Source organism: Melanostigma gelatinosum (genome assembly GCF_949748355.1).
Source record: "Melanostigma gelatinosum genome assembly, chromosome: 2".
Taxonomy (NCBI): Eukaryota; Metazoa; Chordata; class Actinopteri; order Perciformes; family Zoarcidae; genus Melanostigma; species Melanostigma gelatinosum.
In genome coordinates, this window is record NC_136635.1 from 21507642 (window position 1) to 21525306 (window position 17665).

The 17665-nt window shown below is 46.3% G+C and overlaps 1 protein-coding gene across 1 annotated transcript in view; it reads right to left on the bottom strand.

The window, feature by feature from the left end:
- Positions 1–2832: 2832 nt before the first annotated feature.
- kif13ba (kinesin family member 13Ba) overlaps positions 2833–17665 on the bottom strand; it is a 33251-nt gene continuing 18418 nt past the window's right edge. The window contains exons 13-38 of the mRNA XM_079290004.1: positions 17468–17602; positions 17148–17278; positions 16934–17020; positions 16410–16600; positions 16025–16304; positions 15750–15912; positions 15465–15620; positions 15220–15369; positions 14578–14703; positions 14242–14415; positions 13953–14110; positions 13710–13842; positions 13435–13590; positions 13218–13317; positions 12942–13068; positions 12743–12798; positions 12526–12650; positions 12143–12418; positions 11891–12043; positions 11629–11706; positions 11477–11524; positions 11199–11355; positions 10314–10444; positions 10049–10105; positions 7926–8535; positions 2833–7739 (exon numbers count right to left, since the gene is read on the bottom strand). Coding sequence (XP_079146130.1) covers positions 7534–7739; positions 7926–8535; positions 10049–10105; positions 10314–10444; positions 11199–11355; positions 11477–11524; positions 11629–11706; positions 11891–12043; positions 12143–12418; positions 12526–12650; positions 12743–12798; positions 12942–13068; positions 13218–13317; positions 13435–13590; positions 13710–13842; positions 13953–14110; positions 14242–14415; positions 14578–14703; positions 15220–15369; positions 15465–15620; positions 15750–15912; positions 16025–16304; positions 16410–16600; positions 16934–17020; positions 17148–17278; positions 17468–17602 — 4164 coding nt within the window. The 3' untranslated portion in view covers positions 2833–7533. The remainder of the gene's footprint in view (positions 7740–7925; positions 8536–10048; positions 10106–10313; positions 10445–11198; positions 11356–11476; positions 11525–11628; positions 11707–11890; positions 12044–12142; positions 12419–12525; positions 12651–12742; positions 12799–12941; positions 13069–13217; positions 13318–13434; positions 13591–13709; positions 13843–13952; positions 14111–14241; positions 14416–14577; positions 14704–15219; positions 15370–15464; positions 15621–15749; positions 15913–16024; positions 16305–16409; positions 16601–16933; positions 17021–17147; positions 17279–17467; positions 17603–17665) is intronic.

The window sequence follows — 17665 nt, forward strand, 5'->3', positions numbered from 1 at the left end:
GGCTGTACATTCATCACTGTACTAGAAACCAATGCAAGAAGGAACATGGTGTTCTGTAACGGCCAACACTGAAGTGGCCTCATTCAAACCGCTCCATCATTGTTCATCACCAGGTGCTTTACAGGCTAAGCTACTACTTCAGAGTTTAAAAAACTCAACACAAATACCTCACTTTACCCCGCTCAGCTATAAGCTACACCCCGCAGGTTCCTCCACAGCTGCTTCAATGTGAATCAAAGTTCAGACAGTCGACAGTGAAAAGTGTAGGGACGAGTTATTCAGAGGAGACTGCCGGCAAACTGTGACGAGGCTGGAAAGACGGTTCACTGGCTGATCTGGGATCAGAAATGTCGGCGTCCTCTAAAAGGGAAATTCCTTCTTGAACTTGAGCCAATAATTATTAAGTTTGATCATAAAGGGAAATTCCACTCAAAAAAAAAGATCATTCATAAGCTCCTGCTTCCACCAAGTCCAAGAAATACTTATTTCATATATATATATACATATATAACTATATATATATGAGATTTTTTTCCCTCATCCTGGTGGAATACTAACAACTCGTCAGTGTTGGTTTCAGATTGAACGTCTTTAAGAATTAAAGTTTTGTGGTGGATTGTCTCACTGTACGGCAGCACAGCTGTCCCAGGTGTCTTTTGCTTTAAGCGTTTGTAAAACTGAGTCATAAGTCAGCGATGTAGCTTTCTGTCATGTTTGAATTATTTACCAAAATATACTTCTAAAGGTTAGAATTTTTATTTTTTCTATCTGCCAAGCAGAAGCCTTTCTGAGGTGAATCTATGGGTTCATTTAAGACAATTTGCTGTTTTGAGATTATTTCAGGATTTTAAACTATTTCAGTTGCTGCCTTCATGGTCTTCTCATGAAGTTGTACTTTTGAGACCTGAAGTTGCACATTATTGTGAAATGAAAAAGGAGTTGTGTGTCATTAAGTCATTTTAGAGACAAAAAATTCTGAAAGGAAAAAGAAACAGGAGTCCAAAAAAACGTCGTCCATAATGAGAAACCCAAACGTGCGATCTATTCTCATTTACAGTCGAGTTTCCCTTTGATTGGTCTTTACATTTCACTTTGCCTTCAGCTTTTGACCCTGAACTGGCTCCATACTTTTTCTTTACAGAAGTGTTTTAAAGTGTTTATTCTCATTATAATTAACTTGAAATGCACCATGAGTCAAAGTGATCATGAAACAAACACAGTAAATACCTTTTCTTTTCTCGATAAACATGACCTTTGCTCTTCCAGTTAGATTCAGCACTTTCTTTCTGACATTGCTGAGGGCAACATGTTGCATATCTTCGTTGCTTTAAATGCAGTTGTATCACCTGCCTTTAGCCCTCTGTTGCCTTGCTGTACAGTTTGGTTTAAAGGGATGAGCTTCCATTCGCTGGTTCTTCACAGGACAAAAAAAAGCAAAGAAAAGGTGCCGATGTTTCAGACGCCTGGTATCGACTAGATCTTGATCACATTTGTCTTTCTCCTGCCAAGTCCACCTTCCTCCGGCAACGTCCCCGTCCCTTTACACAGACAGTGCAGTAAATATTTGTCTTAACCACACTGTTCGGATTGGCACAGTGGGCTGTTTAGCGTGACAAAATGAGGGTGCATGTCGATGAAGGCGTTAGTGGGGGGCGTCAGAGGCTCTTGATCTGATCCGAGGTCTGCTGTGTGAACAAATAGAAAAGGACAGACGACTGCGCCGCCAGCTCACGCCTCAGGACTGACTGTTGCCGTCGTGAGTCAATATTGGGAATACACGAGATGCCGCGTGACATTTGCAGAGTGGTGTCCTCGAAATGCTGTTTTTATTTAGGTGAAGAAATAAAAAACATTCATGCATTCATCATCAAAATGTGGTTGTTCCAGTCTTAATGTCCTCATTAAATCAGCCAATGACTGTAAATAAATACTTAAAAAAAAAAAAGTTATCAGTCATGTAAAAAGAAAAGAAAAACACTTGAGTGGTTTCCATTTCAGTTTGGCAATAAACTAATTCTCTCTAGAATGAAAAATATCAAACCTCAGCAGGACGTTTGTTGTATCACTTTGACTTGATTTTTATCCCCTCGTTCTTTTCTATTTCAAGATTTAGTGCCTTTTTTGGACGGTAGACTGTTCTGTAATCGCTATGTAGATGATCTACATATGCCTTTTGTTACTTTCATCTGTTGGATAAACCTTATGTTATTTTTAAAAAGGTGTTTTTATTGATATTCTATTTACAAGGGAATAAAACGTGATCCGAGTCCATGCAGTGTGTCTTGGTTTGTTTTGTCTGATTCACTGTGTGCGTGTGTGCGCGTGTGTGCGTGCAGTTAACACAGCCGGCTGCTACTGTACTGTAAATGTGTATACGGTCAAAGTACCGTAAACTGTCCCTGAATTTCACATCTCATTTTCTTTGTCAAACTATTAATATTCACAGCTAAAAAAGCAACAGATACATTTTGGAAAAAGAGCTTTAACGTGTGTGAAATACCTCAAACAGTTAATCCTGAATCAAGGTCCGCTTACTTGCTTTTTCTGGAGCTTCCAGCGGTATCAGTCTTTACCAGATGAGGGTTTTTCGAGACGATTGTTACAATATGCTGTTTCCTTACCTCATTGAAAAGGTATTATGTATATCAAAACAGTAAAGTTACCACTTACCTTCAACTACATGCTGCGTCAGTCTCCCACAGCGCTGCACATTTCCTTCAACACTATTTGCTTTGTGGCAAATAAACAAATGAACTCTTAATCTTCCTTTTTTTACTGTTCAGATGATTAAAAGAAAATGATAAATGTATTATAATACATGTTTATTCTTTGGATTGCAGCGTCATAGAATTACAGAAAACAATTAAATTAATCAAAACCCAAACTTGTGCTCAGATTTGTCTTTTTATAAGTCTTAATATGCGCATATACACACACATAACGACCACTCACACGTACAAATGACACATCAAGGCAAAGCCGCCGCCACAAAATCTAGAGAGCCTTCTCTGCAGGAGGAACACGACTTAGCGAGCACCAAGTCCTCTCCTTTAGCTCGCATTGCGTTGATACCAACCGCCTTTAAAAATGCACCAAGACGAGAAGTCGTATCTGAACTCACGGCTGTTGAAATAAATCGGTGATTGGAAAACGAGGCTGCACTGCGTGTTGCTTGTCTGTGTGGTTTACTCTAATTGTGAGTTCTCACACACACAGAGTGCTGAACTGCTCAGCAGCGACGCAGGTTCAAACTGTCAGCTAAAAAAAAGGCCTCAGGGAAGAAGTTGGCAGAACACTCTGGAGGCGAGAAAGAGGTAGTTAAAAAAAAGGCAGGAAAACGTGTTGTAGTGCCTGTCATATACAGATCGATATATATATATATATATATATATCTCAAGCAAACTACTTTGCTGCAGGTAAAAAGTTTTTAAAATCAGAACACCTCGTCAGATCTGGTGATGATCCCAGGTAGGCAGGAGCTGTCGCTGCAGCAGGGCAGTGGTGGGTAGTAAATCCACAGATTGAGGATTTTATGGTAGTTTATAAAATTCCCTGTGTGGAAGTCAGGGCCCTCCAGCAAGGCAGTAATACAGGAGCTTAAACCAGTGGAAACCGTATTGACAAACTCCCTTTGATGTCTTTAAAACCGGACAGCAGCGGTGACCAAATGAAGATAAGGTTACTCTATCTTTAAAAGAAAAAAGAAAGGTTTCATCGAATTTTGGAATGATCCTGTCAAATAAGTTTCATAGCACAGCAGTGATGCGTGTAGTGTGAGAGCTGGCAGCGGACGCTGATCCCTCAGAGCGACGGCAGGTGAATGCAGCACAGATATGGGACCGAATTCTGAGCGAAACAGAAGCACGTAAACACACGAGAAGACAACGAAAACAAAAATGAATTCTGAGGGGAAGATTTGAACATACAAATATGAATATGCTGGGACATAAATCGCATCAATACAAATGGAACTGGATGTGGTTCTTGGAGTCGACACAGTCCCATAAATAACACTTCTGGCTTTGCGCTAATCTCTACAGTGGCAGATATGGAGGCCACTGAATTACAAGTTACAACATTAAATCCGTTGTGAGCAAACCGGTTGTCTCCAACGCTAGGTTTTACAGTTCCTTATTGAAATGACTGCCGGGGCATCAGGCAGCCCGCGAGCTGGACTTGCGCACACGTCGCCGCAGAGAGCTACAGAGGAAGATGTATGCTGGAAGAAAAGACTCATTTCTGTTGTGACCCGAGTCGCTTGTCACGCAAAATAACAGCTCTCAATTGAACCAGTCGGACTTAAAATGTAGTTGAGCAGCGAGTGATTGAAAGCAGAAAACATTACAAGGATTTAAGTACAATTAAAACACCGAACACTGGATCATAACGTGAGATCAGGTTGTATTTTCTTCAGACAGTAACAAAGTGTTCCCAGATATTAACTCTTCAATTCCCTCTTGTGCAAATGAACTGAAGCGTTGCCGAAATGAAAACACAGTGTGTGCAAGATACTCGGTCACATGGAGAGTCCACCAGCCACAGAGAGGGGTGTTCAGAACTCCTCCACACACAGAGAGCGAGAGCGAGAGCGAGAGCGAGAGCGAGAGAGAGAGAGAGAGAGAGAGAGAGAGAGAGAGAGACCCCCTCAGTGTGTTAAGGAAAGTGGCAGCTGGTGGTCATTTCTCGTCTTGGCAAGAACTCGCCGACATAACTGAATCAGAGTCACGTCCCCCCCAACATTCACACACAATCAAACACAAAAGAACTTTACTCCCTTCCTTCATTACCACATGACTGTTCTGAACCACAATATTATTAAATAAACAGCAGTCCAACCGACAAACCACTTCGCTATTCGCCAACTACTAACATACCAGACAGCCACCAATAGTAACCAGCCAGAGATATTACACACAGATTATGACTGAGCTATGGCGATGCATTGTCTCCTCGTCCAACATCACACTTCGTCTCCAGAGCTCGATGCGGGAATATTACGACCCTTTTCCTCCCAGCTCATCTTCAAAAGGCTCACATAAGTGCCTCATTTTTAGGATTTTTTATATATATTTTTTAACCGCTTCATATTTAAAAACTGAACCAAAGCGCTGACTTTAGTTTCTCCGTCCGGTTAAAAAGAAAACTCCTGGAATCCCAACCTAGTACACAGTAAGAGACACAGAGTGTTCGATAAACCGGTCCATCTACAATGCTAATAGCAGCAATTTTCATGGAATCATTTGTGCAATATTTATCAAAATAAAAAGGCGTTCATCAATTTTCATGCGATAAAAATGCATGTGTACAAGCATTTAAATATAAATAGTAAATTCAGGCCTCTCGAATGATGAAGACGCACGATAAAACATGGATGATGATGATGGCGTTTCTCCAGATACCGTGTTCATCATCGCAACAGACTCCTTAGTATACATGGATGTCACCACAGAAACCACATGTAATAACAAGCGTAAGTTCTTCATCATCAGGATATGAACTTAGTAAATGAGACATGGTGCTAAAGTAACCAAGTGCTGATCATGATGAAATATTACTTTTCCCATCATCAAAACAACAATCAGAACAGCATCGCTCCAACTCAAAGCAAACACTTTGACTTCTGACCTTCATCCAGTTCATCAGAAGGATCGCTCTCGCAGAGCGACTGAAGACATGAAACAACTGTTTTCACGAGCTCGGTAGTTTCCTCGTGCTGAGGAAACTACTGCCGTGTTGTCCCGCTGATGCTTTTCCGCAAATCAACACAGAGAACGAGGTCACTGTCAAGTGTTAAAGAGTCCCACCGGAATGTGATGTTCAATAGGAAAATATATTGTTTTAGTAAATCCCAAAGTGTGCCACATCATCTCCAACAGCCGTGCCAGGAATGTTCAGTTAGAACAGCTTTCCTGTTTTTAAACGTTCTCCCAGTTATTGTTCTCCCATTTACAACTTAAAACTAGACTCTTTCAAAAACAGATCCAATGCAGAGAAGCAACTAGATTCTCCTCCCGAGCGTGAAATACCCAGCAGAGCCTCTGCTGTGTCTCCATCACTTTCTTCTCCTCAACACGTACACATGCCCACCGACCACACCAGAGTACCACAGCGCCCCCCGGTGTCCAAACGTCAGTCACAGAGGACGACCAGCTCACAGGCTTCAAGGACTGACGTCCAACAACCGTCTTCACGTTGCCCGTTGGCTCGAGGAATCCGTCCACGCTCGGTCTGCCTCTCCGTCCCGCTGCACCGCAACAACGCGGACACTTTCTGCTCACGTACAGATGCTTCTTATTCAACATCTCCAGTGCAAAACAGACTTTTAAAGCCTCCCGGTACAAGCAACCTGCTCCCTTAGTGGCTTTGTCCCACAAAAAGGACACAACTTCTCCTGCTTTACACATAAAGTCTTTGACATCGACTATAATATGAACTCATCTGTGCACACAGGGCAACAATGTACAACATTTACACACACACACCTCGTCATTCCCCCTCTGCGGTCCCTGAGATCACCTCACACTTAGCACAAGGCATTCTCTTAAAACACAGAAATTAAATAAAGACAAAATACAAATGCAAACCAAAGCCATGGTGAAGGCACATTCTGGGAGGATCCATCTTCAAAAAAAAAAAAAAGAAAAAAGAAAAAAAAGAAAAAGGGAGTCCAGGAGGAGGAGACAATGTGTCAAAGTGTTCAGGGGAGAGAGAGCGGCAGCCAGAGCAGAGCATTCTGGGACATGCAGTCTCAGGATTACCAGGTAGAGACGTCATATCCAGGGACGTAAACACACAGTTGGATACATTGTCACGCGGTATGACCCCAAATTAAAAACAAAATCTAATTTGATCCATTTTTGTTTCCTAATTCACGAAAGCACACGATAATGAGACGTGAAAGGAGGATAAAAAAAGGCAAAAGAAACTAAAAATCAATTAAATATTTCTAGAAGTTATGACTACTAATAATAACAAATCGTTGTGAATGGTGGACAAATGAAAAAATGGCAAATAATAATAATAATAATAGCCGGCATCCAAGTGGAAAAGATGAAGCCTTTTCATTCTCGAAGTGTTTTGTCTGCACTTTAAGTTTAAATATGTATTCTCAGAAGGGAACTGGGAGTAAAATAAAGTGACCAGTTTGCATCCCTGTATATCAGCTCAGAATGCATCTCTGAGAGACAAAGTCTGCACTGCCTTCCATTCACTCTCAGCAGTCTTCCCATTGACCGCCATTCATTGAGCATCATCTTCCCACATGATAAATAGTCCTTCCACGGACTTGTATATACTCTGCATAGTCTTTCATCAACTTACTTGCATTCGTTCTGAATGGCCTCTTCATTGTCTTTGTTCTACCTCCATCCATCACTTGTGATTGGATGTAGTGAGTGTATTTCTAATAGCAAGGTAGGCAGTGTGTCAGTTCTGAATGCTTGAGCCTGTTGCATAGCTGGGAGGAGAGGAAGAGAGGAAGAGGAGGGCTGTCGGGGAGTTCATCTCTCCCATCCAGCTCCTACTTTCCCTGCCTCAACTGCTCCAGGACTTGCGGTTCTCCCCCCGTCGGGCAACAATGGCTTCTCCTCGCAACACGGGGACGTGGACGGGAGCGGTGAAGTCTCCCGTGCGCCGGCTGGTCCGGTCGCGGCAGGAGAGCCGGTCCGGGCGAACCAGCACCCCGTAACCCGGTTTGCAGTGGAAATACCGATGACCTCCGACTGAACCGTCATTTTTACCTGTGGGGAGAAAAACAAAAGAAGGCCGTCAGCGCCACCAATCAAAGGCCGTACATTAAGAAATCAATATTTGTGATTGTTACAATACTACGGTACACTCTTGTACTCGGCCAAAACCTGGTGGTTGAGTGGTTTTTCATTTATTTGCGTAATTTGTGTGAAGTGGCCCTTTAATTGTGTACTTACCTATAGGTGTGTCCAGCTCCACCCCCACCCACACTCCTTCGGCGAACTGCGTCATTCCCACGTAACGCACTGTCCCGGCCTTATTGCTTCCTACTGTAACATACGCCCCTTCTGTCAGCCAATCGGGCAGCACTTCATCAAGGCTGCGCTCGTCATCGTCCATAAAGATCTCCAGCCTCTCAAAGACGCCGCCGCCGCCTCCTTCTCCTCCTTCTCCTCCTCCTCCTGAGTCGACCAGCTTGTGTTCAGAGAAGGAGTTTTCTGCTGCGACGTTGTTGTGATTGGCTGAGCTGTGGGAGGCGGGCGGAGCGACGGCGGCCGTCTTGGTGCCACACTGAGAAGGAGAGGTTACAACAGCGTTCCTGTCAGCACCCTGCTGCTGGGGGTTTGTGGGCAACGCGGTCTCGGCAGCCAGGAGGGAGGAAGACGAGGAGGAAGGTTGGAGGACGTCACACAGGGTAACCGTAGAAACACTACCGGAGAAGTAGCCGCTCGATGACTGGCTGAGGGGGCTGAGGGGGGTGATGTCATGCGGGTCATGCACGGGAAGAGGAGGGACGTCTGGGAACTCTGCCCGTCTGTCTTTGGCCGGGGGCCGTAGAACCGCAGTCTACAGGAAATCAACGGTTTCAGACGAGAGCGTGCAAGGCAAAACAACAGAACAAAAAATCATCAACTTCCCCCCAAAAAATGTCAGTCACCCTTTGGACCAATCAGCTGCTCTTAAATCTAGGGTCCGTTATGTGCAGCATGAAAACATTGACATTTGCAGCTACATGCTGCTTGACAACAATAAACAACGCAGTCGCCCTTTGGGCGAATGAGTAAATACATGAAAAGGTCTTTGGAACAAAACCACAAATACACTTATGTTACTGCAAACGGCACCAGATCAGGAACCAATAAGGAAGCAGAACAGTCGGTTAAAGGGGTTCATTTCCCAGGCAGAGAGCGTCTAACACAAAGATACGGTTGCCTGCATTATTGGAGGTGTATGATCCAGTGTATCTAGAGCAGGGGTGTCAAACATACGGCCCGCGGGCCGCATCCGGCCCGCCACGTCATTTTATGTGGCCCGCGAATCCGCCAGCAAAAAAAAATAAAAAAAATAAAAGAAATTATTTTTATTATTATTATTTTTTACAAAAATTAAAAGTTAGATGTGAAAATAAAAATATCCCCATGGTCGAAATTATGAGATAGACAACATGCTATCTCATCACTTCGACTTTCTGTGTGCCGACATTAAAACGATCACAACAGGTGGACAGGAGATGCAACAGCCCACAAAGAGGATTTCCAACAAGTGATCGTGGCTTTCTCAACATGCGTACTTCTCTGCACTTGTAAACTCGTGGACTTGTGAAACGTCATCAGTCTCAGCCCAAGTACTGTTCCAATTCAAAGTTCACATCGAGCGGAGATGTTTGAGTATAAAAAAAACTTTGAGTTGAGCCATTCGCGCCGCCGGTCTCACCGGGGGCTATTTGTGTTCATTCGCACTGGACGCGTCGGAGAGGGGGCGGGGCTTATCGCCCTGAAAGCCATTCAACTGTCCGCCATTAACCATGGAAAAAATAACCTCTATTTCTGCTTAGTACGTGTTGTGGAAGTCACAGATATCCCGGGAAACTAAACTAAATATGTTAGGAGTGGTTACATTTACAACCGGCCCTTTGAGGGCGACCGTGATGCTGATGTGGCCCCAGAGTGAAAATGAGTTTGACACCCCTGATCTAGAGCTTGGCCCATACTGTGGACTAACATACAGGGTTATCTCAGCCTCTGCTGATTCTCCGTCTGTCAGTCCACCAAAATTTATAGCTGTAATAAATAGCTGCAGCGACCCTTAAACGCAGTATGGCAGTAGACAATTTAATGTCCAGAGGGGCCCCAGATTGCAATTGCGGAAAGTGTTGTGCAGCTTGAATATGACTGTGTATTAGATTGATGAACGCTGCAGTGCTTATCCACAGACCAATAACTTGATCCAATTACAAATACACAAAAAAAGCTGAAGATTTTTGTAACGTTTTGGCACAAAACAATCCCCATATTGATCAAATCCAATCATGACATGAATCACAATGTGAGCGACAGGGGATCAAACAGGAGAAACTCACCGTGTCAGCTTTGACTCGATTGTCGTCCCCTCCGGATGTCACGATGCGAGGGACATGCTGCAGAGTAACAACAAACAAGGTCATGACATGGCAACACACCTGTACACTCACCTCGCTGCCAGAGCTCGGCCTTTTTTAAACCAGTCTGGCGTCATTTACCACTGATTATATGCTTAAACTTTGTAATCTCTATTCCGTCAGCGAGGCTAACTGGGCCCCAGCTTCACCATCCACACAGTAAAACAAAGCACGGAGCTCTGCCGACCTGCTGGCTGTGCGGCGACGGTCTCAGCTCCTTCTTCTCGTCCCGCGCTGGAAACAGAGACTTGAGCAGTTTGGGCATCTGAGGAACCAGCGCCTTAACTGAAAGATAAGAGGCAGCAAGTCCTGAACGACCTGGGGGGGAGGGGGTTGAGGTGAGAGAGGAGGAGGAGGCAGAGGAGGAGGAAGGAGCAAGGAAAGAGGAGCAGGTGTGGGAGGTAGAGGAGGTGTGAAAGAGTAAGACAAGAAAGTTGAAAGCAGGTCCAGGAAATGGCAAAAAACAACAACACAGTGATAGACTGACAGAAGAAGACATCCGCCAGCAATAAGACACACTGACGGTTGATTTGGCAATTACAACGTGATTAAAAAAACAACATACTATTAAAAAATATGAATTCTGTTCACGGAATTAATCTAAAGCACGTCACAATAACACGCATTCTGACATGGACAAGAAATCACGATGAGGCAGAATATACTCAGACTGATTACAATGAAAAGCTTTGGTGATGACCATGAGGAGAGAGGAGGAGGAGGAAGTTCGCAGCACTGCGTTAGACGAAGGCGGTTACAGAAATGGATGTAAGCGACACCAGAAGGAGCAGATAGGAAGAGCCGCATCATCTTACGCGTCAAAGAACGGGAACAGAGCATTGAGACCCAGCATTTAGTCACGTTAACAATGACACAGTGATATTTTTGGCAACATCAAAACACAAGGAGTGGAGTCTCATGATGGAGATGAAAGTCTTATTGAGATCAGCGTGTAGTAGAAATGAATGAACCCGTTCAGGAGAGAAGAGGGCTGAAGGAACTGGGAGGAGAGGAAAAGTGACGAGGGATGTATGACAGAGAAGAGTAGAGGGAGTAAAGGGAGGAGGCTTACCTTGCTCCGGCTCCTGGTTCTGCGGGGGCGACATGCCGAAGGGAGTCGGGGATGAAGACGGGGAGGTGGAGTAGGTGGAAGGGGACGAGGCGGGCCGGGGGAGGGTGCGGTAAAACTGAGAGGGCATGAAGATATCCTGCTGACTCTCCCATCGGCCCTGAGAAACAGACAGGCAGGACATGGAAATGTGTTATTCAGTTGCATCAAACTCGTCACTCTTAACCAGCTGTTGCTGAGAAGAGTCAACATGTAGAGGCAAGAAGCTAATAGTGTGTTACCTTGTCGTCCAGGCAGGTTGTGGACAGGTCTTGTCTACTTCCAGACAGCTGAGGATGGATGGACAGTGAGAGAGAGAGAGTGAAATCAGATCATGTTGTACTATTGTGCATCGTTTTGTAGTATTATTATAGTGGCACTGTATGTGTTTTACCCTGTGGACAGAAGGAGAACTGATGCTCCGTCTGTTGCTCTTCCCTCTGCTCGTCAGTTGCTCCTTCACTGCCACCTCCTAAAACACACACACACACACACACACACACACACACACACACACAGCACACGTCAATGTATTAGAAAGTGCCGTGTCTTCTAGGCAGCTGTGTGTTAAAACACTGCATGTCTGCTTATCGATCGACAGATCTAATTTCTATCGACTTGCGATTGCCTGCCTCTCTACCGGTTTCTGCACCTACCTGTCTGAGTCTATCCAGAGTCAGGATGTTCTCCAGGCTGAGGACGCTGCGGAGGTATTTCTCAATTGCGGCCTCGTTGTCAGCCGACTGGCTGTTGTGTGCGCTGGCGGCGAGGTTGGCCAGCATCTCCCTGTCCTCTGAACCAGGGGCGTCCTGATGGCACAACAACATCATAAAAGATTTGTGATAAGTGATCCACCCGTCTGAAAGTTTCTTAGGCGAAACCCGCCCGATATCTTCCCCTGGCCTTACCCCGGGGATGTTGGAGACCACCTCGAAGGTGACCCCGCAGCCAGGTATGGTGCTGCGGGTGGACATCCTTCTGAGAAAGTTGTGTGCAAAACCCTGGCGTCCCGGGTTAACGTTGACGCAGATCCTCTTCCTCAGGACCAGCTGCATGTCGGCGGGGTGGCTGAGCTGCACCACCACTCGAACCGTCAGGTATACCCGGTGCTCCGGCCACGCCCCCCCGCGACTGAGCTGGGGACACTCGTGGACGGTGGAGTCCCATGATGCCTCTGCTTTGACCTGCAGGTGTCGACAAACACACACTTGGTTAATGACACGGTTTCCCCAAGTGGACGTCCTCTGGGGGGGGGGGGGGGTAACACCTCATGCGGGTCAGTCATCCTCACCTCTCCATCGTAGTGTTTGACGATCTGCAGGTCAAAGAAGTCGTCCTCGTCCTCTCCGCTCAGGATGGCGTCCCAACCTCCGGCCTCGTGAACCTCGAACTGCTCTTGAGAGCTGAGGTCATCAGCTGGGGAAAACCAGCAGAACACATGGCAAATCAGCCGGCGTGTAGAAAAACACGTGAGCAGGCATATCTTATTTGGCAAAGAAGTGACATACGTTTGAGGTTCAGGAAGAGGACAGGAGTATGAGTCTCCATGCCCGGCAGAGGAACCCTGTGAACAAACATGCGATACACACCGGGATCAACATACACACGAGTCTGTCCCTTACGGATGTAAAGCTGAGCGAGGCCTTCACAAAGAAACATCAAATGAATCTATTTAGAGACGCGCACACGTCCTGCCGCGTGTCATACCATTCAGCAGGCGCTCCAGGAATGCCGCTGCCAGCAGAGGGCACCATGACAGCGTTCCTCTCCTCCGTCAGAGTCAAGCGCCACTCCAGCAGCTGGGCCTCCCTCTCCATGTCATCCTCTGTCTTTTCTGTGCACACAACAACGCTCACGCATTAACACTTCCTACACTGAAAGACACCAAACAACCCAAAGAGAGGGCGGATTTTGGAATGTGTAAGCTTGTTTTTATGACTGTTTGCGTGTGTGTGTGTGTGTGTGTGTGTGTGTGTGTGTTACCTGCTTTGCTGACCAGGCTCTGCAGGTGCTGGTCGAGGTATTCCTGTCTCTTGGTGAGAGCAGCTAACCACTGCCGCCGCAAACGTTCCAGGTCTCTTTCCTGCAACAACAAACCAGTAAGTTCAACATTTCGGGGTCCAGTTCACTTTTAAGTCAATTTAAGACGCATTAAAGGAGGCGAACGAGCTGTGGACAGCGCTGTATTCGTCTGATCTACCTGATAGCTGTCCATCTCGTCTCCTTCCTGGTCTGCTGCTGTGTTTCGGATCTCCACACAACCCACTGACACTGCGAGCAGTATTTCAGCGATCAGAGGCATGGTGCCCGAGTCCTGAACCGAAAGCACGTCCACCTGGATTCGCCTCGACTGACCCTGGAGATGAGGAGGAGGAGGCGCGAGACACAGAAAATAATTAGCAGCTGGCTTTTCAGTTGACGTTTTCTCGTTCCGCCTGCTGTGATCAAATCGACTGTGGTTGCGTTTTCCCCTACCTGCCGAAGCTGGAAGATTCCCCCGGTCTGCACATCCCTGGCAGGAACCACTTCCACTGGGACAAAGTCTCCGTTCTCGTTTATCTCTAGGATTTGAATCCACAGCTCCAGGCGACGCGTTACCTCACTCCACCTTCCAAAAACAAACATCATCAGCACATCTGGCCCACACCAGCGCATCGGTTTTTCATCATTTACTGGAAAGCAAAGGGGAAACGTAAACAGTCAAAGGTGACCGTCTACCTGTCTCGTAGTGTGCGCGTCTTGGCCTGGATGATGCTGAGGTCCCACAGGGCGGGGTTTCTTCCTGCATCCGCCTGTCTGTGTCCAAATACCTCGATGACAACGGCCCCTTCAGTCAGGTATTCGATGAAATCCTCAGTCACTGACACTGCCACCTCCTGCGGCACCAAATGAAGATCAGTCTTACACCAACAACATGTCCCCACACACCACCTTTTACAGAAATATCAGCTTTCCAGCTGATAGAACAAGGATTATAGTTGCCCGCCTCCTCCCTCCCAGGCTTCACCTTGCAGCTGTCAAACACCACCATGCAGTGTGGGTCCTTGGTGGTGGGCGACGAGGACGCTGGGTCTACTTCAGGAGCCACGATGATGGGCTCAGGCTGGTCCCAGAAGGAGTACTGACAGAATACGAAGTTGGACAGGTACTGGGGAAGACCAGTGGCCTGCAGGATCTTAATCTGTCGAGGGAACACGGGTCAAAAGTCATTTCAGAATAAACTCCAGAATTGATTGCAGGACTGTGCAGGTCCTCCTGGAAGGATTTGAAACTACTGACTGACCCAGGTCTGAATACCATAGTATAGATAGTGTACTTCTCCCTGATGCTCCCTCTGTCTTACCATGCAGACCAGTTTGCGATCGTGCACTTCAGTGTCTTGATTGTTGTCGGGTTCATCTCCTCCAGCCATGTTGTCCTCTAATCCCCCTCCAACCCTCACCACCTCCACATGGAGACGCCCTGCCACCTGACGAGAGGAGAGCAGACAGGAAAACATTATAAAACACTTTGACCCCAATCCATACCTAGAAAAAGTGTGTCAATAAAGGTTGATCGACTCCAAAGCTACTCATCCACCATTTAGAGTTCTATTTAAAAAAAATCTAGCTGAAATGTACTTAAACATTTGCTTTATTTGTCACAACCTTTGGAGTATTTTGTTATATTTTAGCATTCTGGCAACATGATTATCATCTGACAATCATGCAACCTTTAACTCAGACACCCATGATGATCCAGAAATGAAAAGACTGCTGATCTCAATGAAAGTCATTCTGGAATGGTGTCAGAGGTTACTAGAAAAATCTCAACAGAAGTAGCTGCAGGAAATTAAAAAACCACAACAGAAACTACAGTAAAGAAGTTTATAATACACCAAGTCTGGAGACTATCTCCAAAGCTCTGATTCCTTACCGATTCCCTTTCTTATGACAAAGAGATGGAGGGATCAAATTGATAACCAACAGGTCTGGGACTACTGTACCTCTCCCTTCTGGTTGATGATGGGAACAGCGTACTGCAGCTTGACATCATAGAAGAGACAGGAAAGGAAGACATTTGCAACGCCGATCAGACTGTGGTTTTCCTGCTCGTCGAAGAACGGGTCTGCCCGGCGGAAATACGAGCGCATCACCTGAACAAGGAAAGGAGGAAAATGTGGAATACAATAAAACGTTGTTTTACCGATATGAGAGTCCTAGCGCATCTTAACTTTGTCAAGTAACTCACAGGGTTGTCTTGGTGATGGAGGTGGTAGTCCTGCCACTCTTGGTAGAGCTCTCTCATGTCAACCAGACGGTTCTCCATCTTCTCCAGACTCCAGATCTGCTTCCCTCGACACCGTCGTCTGACCTGAATCGCTGGTTCGCTGAGCACTGCATCCCTCTACACACACACACACAGATGTATTTTGAGAATTGTCTGTGGTAAAAACAGATGACAGGGAGCTCTGTGCATGTGTGTTTGTCTACATGCTCTTTTGTGTGTGTGTGTGTGTGTGAGAGAGAGAGAGACCTTGCGGTTTGCGTTGAGGTTGTCTGATGGGATTTGGAGAGTGACTCTGTACTCTGTGTGTCGCTCCAGCTCCTCAGAGATGAAACAGGCTTCTTGCACCAGGAGGTTTGCTCTCACTATCTGCTCCCTCAACCGCCGCAGACTCCTGACCAACACTGCCTCCCTGAAGGAGGAGCGGGGGTGGCAGTGAAGAAGAGGGGACAGATGCGAGGGGGAGGGAATTAGAAAGAGGTGGTGTAAAAAGAGATGTAAAAATGAAATGAATTCACTCTAACCTGTCCTCATTCCACTGTCTCAGTCTGCTCTGAGCGCTGGTTGAATGACTCATCCCTCCCATGCTGAGCCTCTCCAGGCTGCGGTAGTGAGACTGCAGTCCGGGACCTTGCTGGCCGGACGCCGGCCCTCCAAAGGGGCCGGCCGACAGGCGGTCCGGGTTCAGCTTCTTGCGGAGCTGCTGGAGTTCCTGCTCGTACATTTGTCTCTGCCGCTCCAGAGCAGAGCGCTTCTCCTCCTCGTGCTGCCTCTCCAGAGATTGCAGGACTGCTTGCATGGGGTCTGATGGAGCGAAACGTAGAGGAGTCAGAAAACACAGGAGCCTAAACCAACTAACGCTCCGTCAATGCAGAATATAGATATTGGATTTCCTTCACGCCTCCTTACCATTATTGCCCAGGGCCTTCATCATGACCTCTGTCTGGGCGAACTCGTAGGAGAAGCTGACTTCACTGGACACTTCGCTGGCTGTGTCACCATCCGCATCCAGCTGCTCACTGCTGCCGCTGTTCTTCATCACGCCACCCTCCCCCTCCTCGTCCTCAGCTCCCCGAGAGCGCCGTTTCGGCAGGTTGATCCTGCAGGTGGGATGTCCAGTTAATTGACCGTAATCTTTGGTATCATTTCTGTCGGTTGAGTTGCTATCAACTCAGCGATATGTTGTATATCTTTAGATGGCACAATATCTTCAATCCTCACGCTGGTGCAGAAACCATTGCTAGGATGTAATACAACTGTGTTTAAATAACAACTCAAATAAATTGAGCGAATTTCTATATTGAAGAAAATGATACGTATATTTAAAAGAGGTGCAACTTATGTCAACTTGAATTTACATAATAGCTCTTGTGTATACAGGCTGGGAAAACAAAAACCAACCAACCAAATATGAGTAATATTTGATCATTTACCTGAAGAAGTGGTTGTTTCCCCAGAAGATTCGGTCGCCGTGGTGAAGCTGCAGAGCACTGGTCACTGGAGAACCATTAACACATGTCCTAGAACACAACACAGACCGCATCAGGATTCATTGTTGAAGACGGATGCCTCTAAACCCTGGCTGTAGGTGCTCCCCCCCCCCATACACACTCAGACCTCGGGGTCTGAGATATCGGCGTTCCTTACCGAGCATTGCGGTAGGGGCTGAGGATGAACGCAGAATCCTCCGTTATGTCGATGACGCAGTGCTCTGCCTGGATGCCCATGCCGCACAGCTGAATGTCCTGAGAGTCGGCCGAGCCCACCTTTGTGTGCTCCTAAAAAAAAACAACATTCCACATATGACTAAACGTTATCCGCAGAGAGTTGGATAATATAACCACCTTGACAGAGTCATGTCTACAGGATTAAAGCCACACAACTTCATAATGTGCATGGACTTTTGTTTTTTGAAATGCAATCACAGATTGTATCTTTATCTGCTCCGATTGTTATTCGGTGTGTACCTTCAGATAGTACACCAGCAGCTCGTTGAGGGCAGGATCGGCGTTGAGGTTGACGAGGAAACTCTTATCGTCTCCAACTTTAATCCCTGAAGACTGGAGAGAAATACCCAGACTCTCTAACTGCTTCTGGCGCTCCTGCAAAACACAGAGATCGCATTCACAAAGTGTATCATCCAATCTCTAAAGTCATTGCTGGAG